The following is a 17,700-nucleotide window of genomic DNA, read 5'->3' as shown; positions in this document are numbered from 1 at the left end:
CATATATTCCCAGCCAGTGCTAGTCAGCGATTGAGCATCAACCTATGAACCAGGAGGTCATCCCTGGTCAAGGTACATGCCTGGGTTGTAGGCTTGAGTATCTGAAACAAATGTCCCCCTCTGGGTCTTTGCACTGACTCTTCCCACAGCCCGGCACACACTTCCCCCAGATAACTTCCTGACTCCCACTCTGTCTTCCTCTAGGACTCTGTTCAAATATCACTTTGCGGGTCTTTCTGAACTCTCAGTAAAATACAACACCTCCAATCAAACTACTTTATGCCTGATTTTCTTTTTCATAACATCTGTCACTATCTGACAGAGCATATGTTTTTCTACTTGGTAATTTATATTCTTTCTCCATCATTGGATTGTAGAAAACTTTATCAGTGTTCTATGCTCTTACCCTAGAAAATAGTCAGCACTCAACATAAATTCCTCAAATGCATAAAAGAATTTTCCATTAAGACTGTATATTACTTGACCTCTTGAGGGAAAGCTGAGTGTAGGACAAGAATTCCTATTCACAGTTGTCACAGCAAACCCCTTAAAGGCAATGTAATCAATATAAGTATACTATTTCTTGACTGAAAAACATAAATTCTATCATTTCACTATGTTAATACCCTCATGCGTAAAATTAATAATATTTTTTTTCTTACGAGTTTTGACCACCACCAAATGATACCTGGCAATGATACACGAATTTCAGAATTTCTTCCTCTGGCATTTTCAGAGAAATCAGAACTGCAGCCCCTCATATTTGGGCTTTTCCTCTCCATGTACCTGATCACTGTGTTGGGAAACCTGCTCATCATCCTGGCTGTCAGCTCAGACTCCCACCTCCACACATCCATGTACTTCTTCCTCTCCAAGCTGTCCTTGGTAGACATCTGTTTCACCTCCACCACCATCCCAAAGATGCTGGTCAACATTCAGACAGAGAGCAAAATCATCAACAATGAAGGCTGCATCACACAGATGTTTTTTCTCACACTCTTTGGAGGTTGGGACAACTTCCTTCTAACTGTGATGGCCTATGACAGGTATGTGGCCATCTGCCACCCACTGCACTACACAGTCATCATGAACCCCCAGCTCTGTGGACTGCTGGTTCCGCTGTCCTGGATCATGAGTGCTTTGAATTCCTTGTTACATAGATTAATGATATCAAGACTGTCCTTCCCTGCAGAATTAGAAATCCTCCACTTTTTCTGTGAACTTATGCAGATGATCAAACTTGCCTATTCTGACACCTTTCTTAATGACACTGTGATATATTTTACAACTGGGCAGTTGGCTGGTGGTCCTCTGGCTGGGATCCTTTACTCCTACTCTAAAATATTGTCCTACATAAGTAGAATGTCATCAGTTCAGGGGACGTATAAAGCATTTTCTACTTGTGTATCTCACCTCTCAGTAGTCTCTTTTTTTTATTGTACAGTCCTAGGCGTGTATCTCAGCTCTTCTCCTACCCGCACCTCACTGTCAAGTTCAATCACCTCAGTGATGTACACCATGGTCACACCTATGCTGAACCCTTTCATCTACAGTCTCAGGAACAAAGACATAAAGATGACTCTGAATAGCTTCTTGGGGATGGCAGGTATGAAAGGGACAATTGGTTTAGGGCTGAACAGGTGACCTTGATTGCATGGCTCAACCCCTTGAAACCAGAAGCTGTGATTAATCATTTGGAAGTAAACTGGATCCTTCTCTTTATTCCCTGGTATGTCCATTTTTTGTATTCAACTTCTTTATATAATATAAGTAACTCACTTTATTAAGCTTCTGCTATAACATATAGAGTTTTCTGTTTGTACCATTTTTATGCAATCTCAAAGTTTTTCTGAACCTTGCATCAGAAATATTTGGAAATTTTCATAAAGGGACAACTTGGATTTCTCTAAAATAATTTCTTCTCAAGTGACAAATATTAGGCTAAGCTCTTTTCTTCTAGTTTTCCTGAAAAAATAATCAGGGTTGTATTACTCATATAGACAAAACTACATGTGGCATCTAAGGACTTTTATTTAATTTTATTGTACAGGAAAATATGAAACCAGTTTTCACTTTGCATCTGTCATTCATTTTTACATCACTATCTCTTCTTGATAATGTAAATTTTAAATGTTGTTCTATTTAAGTCTCAGCCTATTGATAAAAAAAATATATTCATTATAAATGCCTGGGGCACTCACGGGGGCCTTGAATTCTTATGACACTGACCTGAGCCAATGTTGTGGCTGGACCAGCCCTTGTGGTACTTATTATGATTGCAAGATGCACACAAGCAGCAACCTTCAGGGAACCTGGTAAAAGCAAGGTCCATTGCTCACAAATCCTGCTCACCCACCCTGCCTGAAGTCCACACAGGAGGTCATGGGGAGAGAGGGAAGGGAGGAAGTAAGAGGAAAGAGGAGTACGAGGAGGAGGAAGAGAAAGACGGAGAAGGAAGAAGAGAGAGAGCTGGAAGGAGAGAGAGAACACAACTGTGGTCTCTGCATCTATTACAGTCCAAGGGCAGGATTCATAGAGTTTCAAATTTTCACTCTTTCTTGGTGAATTTAAAACGTAAGAGCAGGTGTTAGTGTGTGAAAAGTGAAAAGGAGAGTTGTTCATGAGGTCAGTTATCTATGTTACCCAGGGCTTTCCATAAGGAGAACTTCCTGGGCCAGTTGGCCTGGGTGCTTGTCTCATACCTGTGTCACAGAGGTGGCCATATGTTTATCCAACATGGTTATCTTTCAAATGAATGACTTGGAAATTAAAACTTCAGTGGCAGGCAATTAAACTACAAACATGCCACTCTGCTTTATAACTGGTCTCCTGGCTTTATGATGCTATTCAGCTCAGTGCCCCAAATTCCTACAATAAACAGTGACAAAAAGTGACTATCAAATGTATATCTACTAGTGAAGTCTACAAAGAAAAGCAAGTTTTCATCAGTTATTCTAATATGGTTTTAATGTCAGAGATGACCTGAAATATAAAGAGGCAAAATTGTTAAGCACTAATTTTGTTACTGTGCAAAGTATTTATTTTATTTTTTATTTTTTACTAGATGCCTGGTTCAAGACATTTTTGCACTGGGGACCGGAGCAGAGGTGGGGGAGGGGAGAGGTGGTCCCCTCAGCCCAGCCTGTGCCCTTTTGCAGTCCGGGATCCCTCAGGAGATGTCTCACTGATTGATGGCTTAGGCCTGCTACCCCCAGGGCGTGGGCCTAAGCTGGCAGTCAGACATCCTTAGTGCAGCCACGGAGGCATCCTTAGTCCCGCCACCTCAGCTGCACTTGCCAGCTATCAGCCCGGCTTCTGGCTGAACGGCGCTTCCCCTGTGGGAGTGTACTGACCACCAGGGAGCAGCTCCTGCATTGAGCATCTGCCCCCTGTTGATCAGTGCACATCACAGTGACCGGTTGTTCTGCCATTTGGTCGATTTGCATATTACCCTTTTATTATATAGGATTTTTTTTACAACAAAAATATGATATAAAAACAACATTGATAAAAACAATGACTGATAAATTGATTAAATTTACTCTAATATCTCCTTGTATACCACATTAAGAGTAAAAACTCAGAGTGCTTGACTAATTTCCCTTGTGATGAAATATATACAACTATAACTTTAATGTCACATGCTCTTTGAACTTGAGAGAAAGCAACATATAACTGACCATGTCCAAAAACGGATTCAGGTAAGAATATTCCTAGTCTATCTAGAGTTTGTCCTTGTGATTTATTAAGAGTCATCCCAAATGCTGGCATCATGGGAAACTGTCTTTGAATTAATTTAAATGGGAGGCCAGTGTCAGGCAGAGACGCCAAATTCTTTTGGCTTCAGAGATACGTTGTGCTAATAGTTGGTCTTCAGACATATTCTGACAATGATGCCACTTTCTTTCAGGTTCAGAATGTCAATAAAAACAACCAAATTCAAGATCAACAATGACAGATCAAAATACATGCTTGTTATTGGCACCAACAAGAGCGTTATACATATCGTTCACACACCAGTCAATCGTTTTTTTTCAGCTTTTTTTATATCAAGAAAAACTATTTTAAATATGATTATGTTACATGCATAAACACCAACTATTCAAGAAAAATTATCTCATATAATAATATTACATGCAATAAACATTAATATTTCAAGAATAAAAGATTTTAAGTATAATAATATTGCCAAAACAGTACTAACATTGTATGATATCACAAAAGTTGTAGGAAATATTAAAAATCTGAAAATAACAGGATTACTTCTAATGTAGTCTAGTACATACATTTTTTCCCTCTGGCTCTATTTTTGTTCATCAGTTTATGTTGTTCATTATATTCCACAATGAGTGAGATAATATGATTTTTACCTTTCTCCCCTGGCTTATTACACGTAGCATGATGCTTTTAAAGTCTATTTTGTTGGATATAAGTATTGCTACTCCAGCTTTTTTTTCTTTTCCATTTGCATAGAAAATTTTTTCCATCCCTTCACTTTCATCCTGTGTGTGTCTTTCATTTTGAGGTAGGTCTCGTAGACAGCATATAGTTGGGTCATGTTTTTGTATCCATTCAGCTACCCTACACCTTTTGATTGGAGCATTTAATCCATTTACATTTAGGGTTATTATTGAGAGGTACTTATTTATAGCCATTTTAATTCGGTATGGCTAGGTTTCCTCTCTGTTTCTTCTCAGCAATCCCTTACAGCAATCCCATTAACATGACTTGTAATGCTGGCTTGGCGGTGATGAACTTCTTTAGCCTTTTTTTGTCTGGGATGCTCTTTATTTGACCATCTATTTTGAATGATAGCCTTACTGGATATAGTAATCTTGGTCTCAGATCCTTGCTTTCCATAACCTTGAGTAGTTCATGCCATTCCCTTCTGGCCTGTGGAGTTTCTGATGGGCAATCAGGTGTCAGCCTTATGGGAACTCCTTTGTAGGTAACAGTTTTCTTTTCTCTTGCTGCCTTTAAGATTCTCTGTCTTTAATTTCTGGCATTTTAACTATGATGTGTCTGGGTGTGGGTCTGTGTGGGTTCTTCTTGTTTGGAGTTGTCTGTGTCTCCTGAACTTGTGTGACTTTTTCCTTTACCAGGCTAGGGAAGTTTTCTACCATTATTTTTTCAAACACCCTCTCTATTCCTTTCTCCCTTTCACCGCTTCTGGCACACCTACTATTCTAATATTGTTAGGTTTCACACTGTCCCACAGCTCCCTTAAGCTTTCCTCCTGTTTTTTAATTATTTTTTTTCTTTTTTGGTTCTGTAATTGAGTGATATTTTCAACTATGTCTTCTAATTCACTGATTTGATCATCAGCTTTCCCTAATCTGCTGTGTATTTCTTCCAATGTGTTCTTTATTTGTGTTATGTCATTCTTTATCTCAGACTGTTCTTTTTTCTTAGTTACTATATCTTTTATCTTAATATTGAGCATTTTTTTGTAATTTCATAATTTTTAATATGCATGATCTGCAGTAACATTGTGACAGCTCCATACTTTGGATTGACACACAATACTTACAACAGATTTATCATATTTGGTCTTTAGGTAAATAATAAATGTTTTAAAATTGCCTAAATATACCATTCTGATCCATTTCATTCCATCAGGAAAATACAGGGGTTTTTTCCTATCTTAAAAAAGATTATATACCAAGATAACTACATTTAAATAAATAACGTTATGATGATGACATTTAAAAATTCACAATAAGGCCAAAGCCCTCTTTCTAGTTGCCCGGCTGCTCAGCCCTGACCCGAGAACACTCTGGAAAGGCGAGTGGCTTCCTTCTGGAGGAGCCTGAGCCAAGGCCTGGGGTGCCTCTGCTTTCCATTCCCTCACCTGTGTCTCCTGTCCTCTTGCTTCTATTTTCTGTAGGAGAGAAGTCAACCTTAGTGGATTTCATTTCGAAGGATGATGGAGTTTCCTATCACAAATCAGAAAACAACCTAGATGTTTCCCATGCTTCACCGCAGGGCGCTTGCTTCTCAGGCCCTTGTATTAACACGGAATTTCTGCTCAGCCCAGCAGCTGCTCTGGGTGCCTGGGGCAGAGCTGGGGGGACAGCTGGTCAGACGGTGCTGACCCGGTGACGGCACCTAAAATAGCAGACAAGCCCCCAAGAGAGCGGTGACATTTGAGAGGGTGTGTGACAAAAGACTGAATTACTCCCCCACCCCCCCACCCCCCCAGTAAGTAGGAATAGTTCTGTTGTTTTAAACACACAATACTTAGGAGACTTGTTTTACTTAGAGTGGAAAATTATACCAGGGACCAAGTCAACACAAAGAAACAACAAAACGTAGCAAGAAAGATAAACAGTTAAGTGCAGGCCGCCGCCCAGCAGTTCATCCATGCAGCCGGCCCGCGTCCTGTCCGTCCCTAGCCCTGAAATGGAGGAGTAAACGCATCCGCGGCTGCTCTGACAGAAAACGGGCAGTTGTCATCTCGTAGCTCCTCCTGATCTTTAACGGACAAGTCAGTCCTCCCACAGGCGGAACGAAAACAAACAGAACCACGCTGTTTCTTTTCTCCAAATGAAACCCACACTAAAGGTCCTGCGATTCCAAAGTTTCCAAGTAGAATGGAGTGATCTGAAATGCCAAAGACCCGTTCTTTTGTAAAGAAAGTACACCCCCAATATTCTAGTTCCACGTGTGAACGAAATACTGTCACCCCTGCCAGCCCCGGGCGTCCTCTGAGCTGGTGGGGGCTCCTGGGCCGGCCTCCCGAGGCGGACCTGTCCGGCCCATGCGCTGGCATCGGGCCTCATCCTCATCCTCATCCTCATCCTCATCCTCATCCTCATCCTCATCCTCATCCTCATCCTCACTGGGAAGGACCGAGTCCGCTCGGGGTTAAAAGATGAGCGCTGGGCGGAGACACCGCCGGCACCAGGCTTCCGTGTGTGGTTTCAAAGTTCAGGTGTGACTTCTGTCTGGAAGGAGTTGTCAGGCCACCTGGGTCTTGTGTTTTCAGTGCTGACATGAAGTCCAACCGCAGGCCCTCTGCCCACTGAGAGGAGGCGCTCCGAGCATCGGGATGGGCAGTGTCTCCTTTTGGCACCAGCGTTGACAGGAAAGTTAGGAAAGCTCTCCGGCCGCTAGTTCTGGATGCCCTTCTCGCTCCTGGCCGCTGGAGGCGGGTCCACTCTCGGGGCGATGACAGTGCTCTCGCCTTCTTCAGTCTGGACCCGCTTCAGCTCCGGCTGCTCTGGTTGGTCTCTGTTCTGGCGCTTGGCGGGCAGGGAGGCCGATGCTGAGGCCTGTGTCTCCAGCTTGTGCACAGGACTCGCAGCTTGCATTGTTCACCTGGCCGTGCACGGCTGCGGGGATTGGCACCCCGGGAGTCCCGACTTGTGTTACAGTTTTTATTGGAAGCTGGTGCTGACCTAGAGGTGGCTGCTTCACGATGGTGACTGTCTGGACAGGGGTGGTCTGTGCCGTCTGGATGACCCGACTGGCAGTGCCCAGGGTGGCCTGGCTCAGCCCAGGAATTGGTTCCACTTTCACTTTCACTTCTCGGTGGTTTCTGTTACCCTGCGGCTCCACTTTAGGAGGGGCCAGCATGGCCGTCGGTGCCACCACAGCCTGCCCGGCGACAGTGTACGTGTTCGCTGCGGCCAGTCCGGCCAAGCTGGTGACGGACACTGCTGGGATCTGGTGGACAACGTGAACCGTCTGCACAATGGGCTGCAGGGAGGTTGAGGTGGTCACAGGAGCAGCGACAGTGTAGGTGACGGGCTTGATGGTCGGGGGCAGCTGCCGCTGCACAGCGATTAACACGGGCTGACTAGACAGCGGGGAGCCTGGTGCACTCTGGCAAACCGTGCCTCCTGGTGACAGCCAGCTTGGGCTGTGAGGCGCCAGGCTCGGGCTCCAGGGGGGCCGGCGATCCTTCCCTCGACAGGCTCTCGGGGGGTCTGGGCACCACTGGAGTGAGCAGACAGCACTCCAGCATGATTAGGAAGATGCGGGGGCACTTCTAGATGAGAGTGGTCCCAGAGAGGTTCTAAAGCAAGGCACGCCCCTCGGCCATCTTTTTCTAAAAGCCTGCTCTATTAATTTGCTTTCAGAAGCAGGATCTATCTTCCAGAATGAGCCTTTGCCTGGTTCTTCCTGGGAACGCGGTACTTCGATGAAATAACGATTCTGAGAGAGATTGTGGCAAATTGAATTCTGCCAGCCCTTGTCTGCCCTCTGGTAGTATGGGTAGTTTTTAGTGATGTGAGTGTAAATTCCATTGAGGGTGAGCTGTTTATCAGGATGTGGGATCCCTTAACACGACCGGCGTGGTTCAGGGCCCACTCAGGGTCCGGTTTCTGGAGGAGGCCGCACACTAAAATGAAGAGAGAGAGACTAGAAAAGAGTTAATTTGGGAAAATGGGGGGCCAGGCAGGAGTCAACCTCTAGTGGGAAGACAACCGCTAGGCTCTGGCCTTGCTATCCCTTTTATTGAGGCTATGGATATACCCATTACCCTAAGCAGCTTTGGGAAACACCCATAGCCCTTAAGCAGGTAATAAGTGGATTATCATATCAGTAAGGATTTACATGATTACAAGATGGGGAAGTTGCCTCAGTTACCATTGTCTCAATTAGATAGGGAGTGGTTGACTCTGACCTTTGAGAGCTTCAAGGTTGACCAGCCTCTTTCTATTAGTGAGACAATGATTGGTTTCCGGCATCAGGAGCCATTGTAATTGCTTGTACAATTAATTGTGCATAGGAATAAGGTGGCTTTGAATCATCCTTTGGGCTGTCTCCACCCAAAGCTTCCTCTTCGTTTTCTGGCTGTGAGCTGTCTGCCATTAGATGGAGGTCAGATGGGATCATGCAGCCCATTTTGTACTCTGAGGACCGTGCTCCCCAGGGGCTGGACGGGCAGGAGTTGGCAGCACTGATGGTTCCCACAGGGGAGGGCAGGGGGCTGATGAGGTGGGCCATGGTGTCTGGAATGTTGATGGTCAGGGGCGAGATCGGGCCTGCACGGACTTCACAGGAGACTCAGGTGCCTCCTTCTTCTCCCTCTTCTCGCTGGACAGTGCAATGAATGTGATCTTGATGTTTGTGCTTGGGAACCTGAACGTGCACACGCGTGGCAGCTGCAGCAGTGGCACCCTGCGCCTCTGGAACACGCCGTCCACGAACACGCAGTTCTTGCAGAGGCAGCGCAGGTAGAAGTCGCCACTGGAATCAAGCCCGTGCTGGGTCGAGGAGTCGGGGGCCGCCCCACCATGGCCGCCTCCCAGGGACGTGAAGATCTCTCCAGGTGGCGCCAGGAGATGAAGCTCGAGTGGCCCATGCTCATGTCCACCGAGCCCTGCGAAGAGTTGTGGCTGATGGTCACCGAGCGCTTCTTCATCAGGTACTCGAACTCAAGGCCCTTGAGGCGCGCCACAGCTCAGCATCTTCACGGGGACCCACCGCCCGCAGGAGGCCCGCCCAAACCCAGGAGCCTGCCGCCATGGGCCTGCGTGGGCCAGCACCTTCCCCCTCCACCACGGAGCTGAGGCCCAGTGAGGCCACCAGCCAGTGAACAAGGAGCGCAGGCGAGGGGCGGGACATGCGCAGCGCTCCTGCAGCACTGGGCCCACTATTGAGCATTTTAACATCATTACTCTGAGCTCTGTTTCAGATAAATTTATTATCTCTACTTCATTTATCTCTTCTTCTGGAGAATTCTCTAGTTCTTTCATTTGGGGGTTGTTTCTTTGTTTCCTCATTTTGTTTGTCTGTTTGGGTTTGTGACTGTTTTAGGCAGATCCTCTATACCTCTCAATCTCTAGTGCAGGACAGTGTTAAAGGCTATTTTGACTAATTAGTTTGGGCAAAGACTCAAAGCCTCCAGAGGCTACCTCTGTCTACAGACTAATAGGATTCTGACTTGAATTGCCCCCAGGCAATCTTCCTCAGGTGTGGTGAGAGTTTTTTCAACAGGGTGGGGCAGTTGCTTCTGCCTGGAGGCTAATTGTTACTTATAATCTCTTAAGTGGCCTCAGGGCAAGGTGTTTTCCAATAGTGTGTGTAGACTGTCTTCCACCAAGGTAAGGTGGATGTCTATGTGGGAAATATATCCTCCACTGTGTGAGGGAATGACTCAGCCCAGGAAACTTAGGGTGTCTGGCTTCTGAGCTATCTCCTGAGTCCCCAGTCCTGGGTTCTGCTAACTTTCAGCTGCCACTTCCTGGCAGACACACCCCACTGCTTTTCACAGCTAGATGTTATGTGGGTACCCTCCTCAGTTTTCTGCTCTCTTCTGGGGAGCACAGCTTCAGGATTAGATTGCAGAGTTCTTGGTGGCATCCCCCGCCCCCACAGCTGAGTTATCTCTCCAGGAACTTGCCCTCTGTGGGTGCTCAGCCAGCCCTTTCATGCCGACCAGTCTCCATGGGATCTACACCTTCTGTCCTTGGGTATCAGGGTTCTTTCCTGTGAGTTTTCCATTGATTATTCAGGAAGCCTTTCCGTATTTCAGTTGTAATTTCAGCTTGCTCCTGGAAGCATGTCCGTGCAGCATCCTCCTACTCTGCTGCCATTTTTAATCTTCCAAAGTATTGCTTTTTCATGCTCTATTAATCGAAGTATGGAAGATTGATGTCCATATATAAGGAGCTTCTTTGCATTAGGGTCAATGATTGGTTAGGGTATTTTTTCTTTTTAACGAATTGTATTTCCCTTTCTGTTTGAAAATTCCAATGCTGTCTACAACTATGATTCCTCCATAGCTCTAAGCAAAATATTTCTCCCTTTCTACATTTTGTCATGTAGACAAAAAAAAGCACCACATACTAAAACTGAAAAGCTCAGGGCAGGGGTGGGGAGGGTGCCTGCATAGTAGCCTTAAAAAATCAGAAACCTAATGCAACCACATAAGATGGTCTGAAATTAAAACTTTCTAACTAAAAAGCAGGTTATAGTAGTCAATCATCTCTTAGGCTAGAATCTTCCATGACAAAAGTCAAATACTACCTTAAATAAAGTTATCTTTTTATTCTTCACAGTATTACAGATGTCCCCCATTCTCCTCTGTGCCCCCACCCCAGCCAGGCCTTTCCCACATTATTGTTGATGTCCATGGGTTATGCAAATGTACACATATTTGGTTAATTCCTTCTTGTCCCCCCAACTCCATCTCCTCTGCCATGTGTCAGTTAGTGCTATGTATCCAATGTCTCTGGACCTATTTTGTTAATCAGTTTATTTTGTTCATTATATTCCACATATAAGTGAGGTTATATAATATTTTTCTTTCTATGACTGGCTTATTTCACTTAGCATCATAATTTCCAGGTCCATCCATGCTATCACAAAGGGTAAGAGATAGTTCTTTTTCACAGCTACTTAGTATTCCATTGTGTAAATGTTCAACAGCTTTTTCATTCACTCATTTACTCATGGGCATTTGGGTTGATTCCAGACCTTAGCTATTGTAAATAAATAGGAACATAGGGGTGCATATATGCTTCCTGATTTGGTGTTTGGGGACTCTTAGGCTATATTCCCAGAAGTGGGATCTCTGGGTCAAACAGTAGTTTGATTTTTATTTTTTTGAGGAAATTCCATACTATTTTCCACAATCGCTGCAAAAGTGTGCATTCTAACCAGCAGTGTTCTGATGTTCCTTTTTTTTTCTGCATCCTTGCCAGCACTTGTTGTTTGTTGATTTGTTGATGGTGGACATTCTGGCAGATGCGAAGTGATACCTCATTGTAGTTTTAATTTGCATCTCTCTGACGATTGAGCATTTTTTCATATGTCTATTGCCAATCTGCAAGTTCTCTTTGGAGAAGTGCTACTCAGGTCTTTTGCCCACTTTTAATTGGATTATTTGTTTTCCTGGTGCTGAGCTGTATAAGTTCTTTATATATTTTGGAAATTAACCCCTTACCAGATGCATCATTGGCAAATATGTTCTCCCATACAGTTGGTTCCCATTTCATTTTGTTGATGGTTTCTTTGAATGTGCAGACACTTTTTGGTTTGATGCAGTCCCATCCGTTGATTTTTTTCCTTTGTTTCCCTTGCCCTAGGAGATGTATCAGCAAAAATACTGCTACATGAGATGTCTGAGATATTACTGCCTATGTTTTCTTCTAGAAATTTTATGGTTTCGTGGCTTACTTTTAAGTCTTTTATCCATTTTGAGTTTATTCCTGTGTATGGTGTAAGTTGGTGGTCTAATTTCATTTTTTCTTTGTACCTGTCCAATATTCTCAAATCCATTTATTGAAGAAACTGTCTTGCTGCATTACATGCTCTTGATTCCTTTGACAAATGTTAATTGACCATAATGGCGTGGGTTGATTTCTGGGGTCTCTGTTCCATTCCATAAATCTATATGCCTGTTTTTGTGCCAGTACCATGCTGTTTCGATTACATTGGTTTTGTAGTATACTTTGGTATCTGGTATTGTGACCACTCCAACTTTGCTCTTCTTTCTCAAGATCGCTGAGGATATCCAGAGCCTTTTTTGGTCCTATATAAATTTGTTCCAGATCTGTGAAATATGCTATTGGTATTTTAATGGGGATTGCACTGAATCTATAGATTGCTTTGGATAGTATGGACATTTTAATTATGTAAAGGCTTCCAATCCATGAACACAGTACAGTATATACTTCCATTTATTTAAATCTTCCTTTCTTTCTGCACTGAGCTATATTTTTCTGAGTATAAATCTTTTGCCTCCTTAGTTAAGTTTATTCCTAGGCAACTCATATTTTTTGTTGTTGTTGTTGCAATGTAAATGGAATTGTTCTTAGTTCCTCTTTCTTAAAGTTCATTATTGGAGTATAAGAATGACACTGATTTCTGGATGTTAATTTTGTATCCTGCTACTTTGCCTAATTCATTTATTGAATCTCATAGATTTTTTTGGTGGAGGCTTTAAGGTTGTCTATGTACAATGTCATGTAAAATTGAAGATGTCATGGGAAAACTGGAGAGATATATGCCAAAAAATGAAACTAGACTACCAACTTACACCATACACAAAAACAAACTCAAAATGCATGTAATACTTACTTGTAAGTTGTGAAACCATAGAAATCTGAGAATAAAACACAGACAGCAAAATCTTAGACATCTCACATAGCAGAATTTTCACAGATACATCTCCTAAGGCAAGAGAAACAAAGGAAAAAGATAAACAAGTGGGACTACATCAAACTAAAAAGCTTCTACACACAAAAACAAACAACATCCTCATAATGCAAAGGGAACCCACTGTATGAGAGAACATATCTGCCAATAATGTACCTGGCAGGTGTCAGGTGGTAACTCAATGACACCTAAAAACAACAACTGATGGCAAGGATGTGGGAAAAAGGGAATCCTAGTACACTACTGGTGGTAATGCAGACTGGTACAGCCACTATGGAATACAGTATGGAATTTCCTCAACAAATTAAAAATCCAACTGCTGTTTGACCTCATGGTCCCATGTCTAGGAATATATCCTAAGAATCCTGAAACACCGATCAGAAAGAATATATGCACCCCTATGTTCATAGCAGGACTATTTACAATAGTTAAGATCCGGAAACAGCCTATATGCCCAGAAGTAGATGAATGGAGAAAAAAGCTGTGGAATACTATGCAGCTTTAAAAAAGAAGGAGCTCTTAACTTTTGAGATAGCGTGAAGGGACCTGGAGAGTATTATGCTAAGTGAAATAAGCCAGTCAGAAAAAAACAAGTATCACATGATCTCACTTATTTGTGGAATCTAATGAACAAAATAAGTGAACCAAAACAATAGGTCCAGAGGCATGGAAGCTTGGAACGGACTGATGGATCCCACAGGGAAGGAGCATGCAGAGAATAACCGAAGAACTTATATGCTTATATGCATATATGCATAATACATGGACATAGACAATAGTGTGGTGCAGGCCTGGGGTGGGGTGGGAACTGAGGGAGGGCAATGGAGGAGTTGACGGACATCTGTAATACTTTCAACAATAAAGATAAAAAATAAAATATTATTTTTTTAAAGATGTCTGTAGGGGCGAATTACTTCTGGAGTCTCCAGGGGAGAATCCATTTCCTCTCCTAATCCATTTTCTCATGCCACATGGCCCCTTCTCCATCTTTAAAGCCAGCTGTGTAGCATCTTTTAGTCTCCCTCTGATTCCAACAATTCTTCCTTCCTCTTCCAAATGTTAGAACCTCAATGGTTTCCTTAGTCCCACCTACATTATGATGGCCAAACTTATCTTAAAGTCAGTTGATTAGCCCACTATTCAATCTGCTATTCTAATCCTATCTTGCAATGAAAAGTAACATATTACAAGTTTCTGTGGATTATAATGTGGATATCTTTGGAAGCTCTGCGTACTATGAAAATCTTTTCAATAATGTATTCCATGGTGTCACACAAGGGCCCTTATATAAAAAAAAATCAAAAAAATGGTATTTTTCAGAAGAATATCACATGGTGTCATTTGTAAATCCTTATAAAAATAATTGAGCAATGAATTTATAACAGCTTCTAGAATGATTGAATACACTATACATTCAAAATTACATGCAAAATGATTTCTGGTTCTAAAGACCTAGAACTACCTACACCTGACTCTAAAACAGCCACACCCTTCTACTCAAAGTGTGGGCCACAGACCAGCAACTACAGCATCAACACCACCTGGGAACTTGTTTGATTCTCTCTCGTTATTGATGTTTCTTGCTCTCTCTTCCTCCCTCTCCCTTCCTCTCTGAAATCAATAAAAAAATATTTTTAAATAAAATAAATAAAGTGAGCCAATTAACAACCCTGTTCCATCTGCTACCCTAATTTTCCCTTGCTATAAAAAATAACATATTTCAAACTATTGGGGGTTAGGATGTGGACATCTTTTAGAGGTTCTTATTCTCCCTGCTACAAATCATTTTTCAGTATTATTTTGTGTCACTCAAGGGCCCTTATACAAAGGAAACAAATATGTAATCATAGCTTCTAGAATGAGTGAATAACTATTCCTTTAAAACTCCATGCAATGACAATACTTAGATCATAAGACGAAAACTACCTGAGCTAACTCTAACACAGAACCACAGCCTTTCTACTCAGAGAGTGGTCCTCAGGCCAGGGCGTGCAGCATCACACCACCAGGGAGCTTGTCAGAAATGCAGAGTCTCTGTGCCCTCCAGACCTGCTGCATCAAATTCTGCATTTGAGCCAGAATTCTGGGGACTGCATAGGAACACTGAAATTGGAGAAGTACTGATCTAAACTAGGTGTTCTCACCTTTTACCATTGACATTTGGGGAGGGATAATAATTGAGGGGGGTGCTTTTTTGAGAATTGTAGGTATTTAGTGTATCCCTTCAGACATTGCCAGACACCCTCAGGGCAAAAACATTTCTGGTGGAGACCCACTGACTAAAATTATGCTCAAGGCCCATCACATACTCTGATATTAACTTTGAGCAGATCCCTAAACCCCGTCAGCTCCTCCCTAGGGCCTTGATCTCCCTCCCTCTGTGCTCAAATGTCTTCTTGTTTGCAGAGCATACTTAAATACTCATAAAAAACAGAATGGCCTCGTCACGCTCTCCTCTAGACCTGCTCTCATTTTCTACGTATGATCTCTCACCATTTGTAATGTTATTTTTATATATTTCTCTTATTTGCTTCTATAGTCTTTCCCCCAGATAGAGTTGTAGACAATTTTGTTCTTCAGAACCCTCTACTCACAGCCCAGACAGTGCTGAAAACATGGTCAGCACTCAGTTCATATTCCTGAAATGCATGAAAAATATATCATTAAAACTATAGTATAACTGACATCTTAGCAAAAAGGAGATTGGGACAAAAATTCCTACTCTGAAATGACACAGGAAGATCCTAGATGGAACCAAATCCAGACCAAAATACTGAAACTACTTTCTTGACTGCAGGAGATGCACTGTAGCATTACAGCCACGTGAGTAACACTAGATTGTATGAAAAGTCCTCATGCTCCTTTCTTCTTTCTTGCAAGTCACCCCCACCTCATGGAACCAGGGAATCTTACAGGAGTGTCAGAATGTATTCTCCTGTGTTTTTCAGAGGAACCAGAACTGCAGCCCCTCATATTTGGGTTTTTCCTCTCCATGTACCTGATCACTGTGTTGGGAAACCTGCTCATCACCCTGGCCGTCAGCTCAGACTCCCACCTCCACACGCCCATGTACTTCTTCCTCTCCAACCTGTCCTTGGTAGACATCTGTGTCACCTCCACCACCGTCCCAAAGATGCTTGTGAACATCCTGATACAGAGCAAATGTATAACCTATGAAGGCTGCATCAGTCAGATTTATTTTTTCTCACTCTTTGCAGTGATGGATGACTTCCTCTTCACTGTGATGGCTTATGATCGCTTCGTGTCCATCTGTCATCCCCTGCACTACACAGTCATCATGAAGCCCCAGATCTGTGGACTGCTGGTTCTGGTGTCTTGGATCACAAGTGCCCTGCATTCCTTGTTAGAAAGTTTACTGTTGTTGCGACTAACCTTCTGTACAGACTTAAAAATCCCCCACTTTTTCTGTGAACTCAGTCAGATGGCCCAACTTGCTTGTTCCGACACCTTTCTTAATAACATGGTGATCTATTTTGTATCTGTGCTACTGGGTGGTGGTCCCCTCGATGGTATCCTTTACTCTTACTCTAAGATAGTGTCCTCCATACGTGCAATCCCATCAGCTCAGGGGAAGTATAAGGCATTTTCTACCTGTGCGTCTCACCTCTCAGTTGTCTCCTTATTTTATTGTACCAGCGTAAGAGTGTACCTAGGCTCTGCTGTTACCCACAGCTCACACTCAAGTGCAGCAGCCTCAGTGCTGTACACTGTGGTCACACCCATGCTGAACCCCTTCCCCTACAGTCTCAGGAACAAGGACATAAAAGGGGCCCTGAAATGATTCTTTGGGATGGCGGCCATAAAAGAACAGCTGTGCTGAGTCTGAAAAACTGCACTTGATTTCATGGCTTCAAGAGTGAAAACCAGAAACTAAGATCCTTTAATCAGATTGTGTTTGTACAACTTGCTTCTTTTATTTATATTTCCCAGAATTTCCTTTTGTTTGAGTTCAACTCCTCTATACATTTTAAGTAATCATTTTATTACACTTTCTGCTATGTCTATTATACAAATAGGTTTTCCCTTTCTCCTTTGTCCTAAACTCACATAGTTTTTTCCAACCTTGATCAGAATGTAAATTCCAGTTTATTTCATGGACAACATGGATTTCTTAAGATTAATTTATTCTCAAATTACATACATCATTGTAAGGAAGTTGTTCTTATTTTATAGATAGAATAGTCATAAGTTGTATTATTCACTGGGAAAAACTTTGCTTGGTTACTCACACTATTTACACAATTTCATTCCAGAAAAATCTGACACCTCAATTTTAACTTTTATGTTTCTCATTCTTTATACATCAGTACTCTAACTGCTCTTCCTGACAATGTTGACTCGATCATTGTTCCTTATAAGTCTCGGCCTATTGATGGTAATGCTATAGGCTGAAAATGCCTGGGCATTGGCCTTGTACCCTGCTACTTGTTCCTCAGACCACAGTCAATGTTGTGGCTGGACGGGCTCTTGTGGTCCTTATTAAAATTGCAACAATCATGAAGGATTTATGAAATCACAAGGTTTATTACTCACAGGTCCTAGAGGGTACACAGCATCTTAAGGGCC

General features: G+C 42.8%; 2 protein-coding genes and 1 pseudogene across 3 annotated transcripts in view; 1 reads left to right on the top strand and 2 right to left on the bottom strand.

Annotated features, from left to right (window-relative positions):
• LOC308251761 (olfactory receptor 7A10-like) overlaps window positions 1-17,700 on the bottom strand; it is a gene marked incomplete at both ends in the record, with an annotated part of 299,707 nt that overhangs the window by 200,885 nt on the left and 81,122 nt on the right. The window lies entirely within an intron of this gene.
• On the top strand, window positions 682-16,915 carry LOC308249730 (olfactory receptor-like protein OLF4; the record flags this gene model as incomplete). Its single annotated transcript, XM_080671478.1, has 2 exons — window positions 682-1,006; window positions 16,332-16,915. The coding sequence occupies 2 exons, from the start codon at window positions 682-684 to the stop codon at window positions 16,913-16,915; spliced, it is 909 nt and encodes a 302-aa protein (XP_080527604.1).
• LOC308250602 (forkhead box protein K2-like) lies at window positions 7,113-16,260 on the bottom strand (annotated as a pseudogene). Its single transcript has 4 exons — window positions 16,202-16,260; window positions 13,036-13,060; window positions 8,689-9,517; window positions 7,113-8,262 (listed from the first exon to the last, which is right to left on the bottom strand). The product of its transcript is annotated as a forkhead box protein K2-like (transcript).

This window comes from Plecotus auritus (assembly GCF_963455305.1).
Source record: "Plecotus auritus genome assembly, chromosome: 6".
Taxonomy (NCBI): Eukaryota; Metazoa; Chordata; class Mammalia; order Chiroptera; family Vespertilionidae; genus Plecotus; species Plecotus auritus.
The sequence above is the reverse complement of the archived record's forward strand: the minus strand, read 5'-3'. Positions and strand labels throughout refer to the sequence as shown.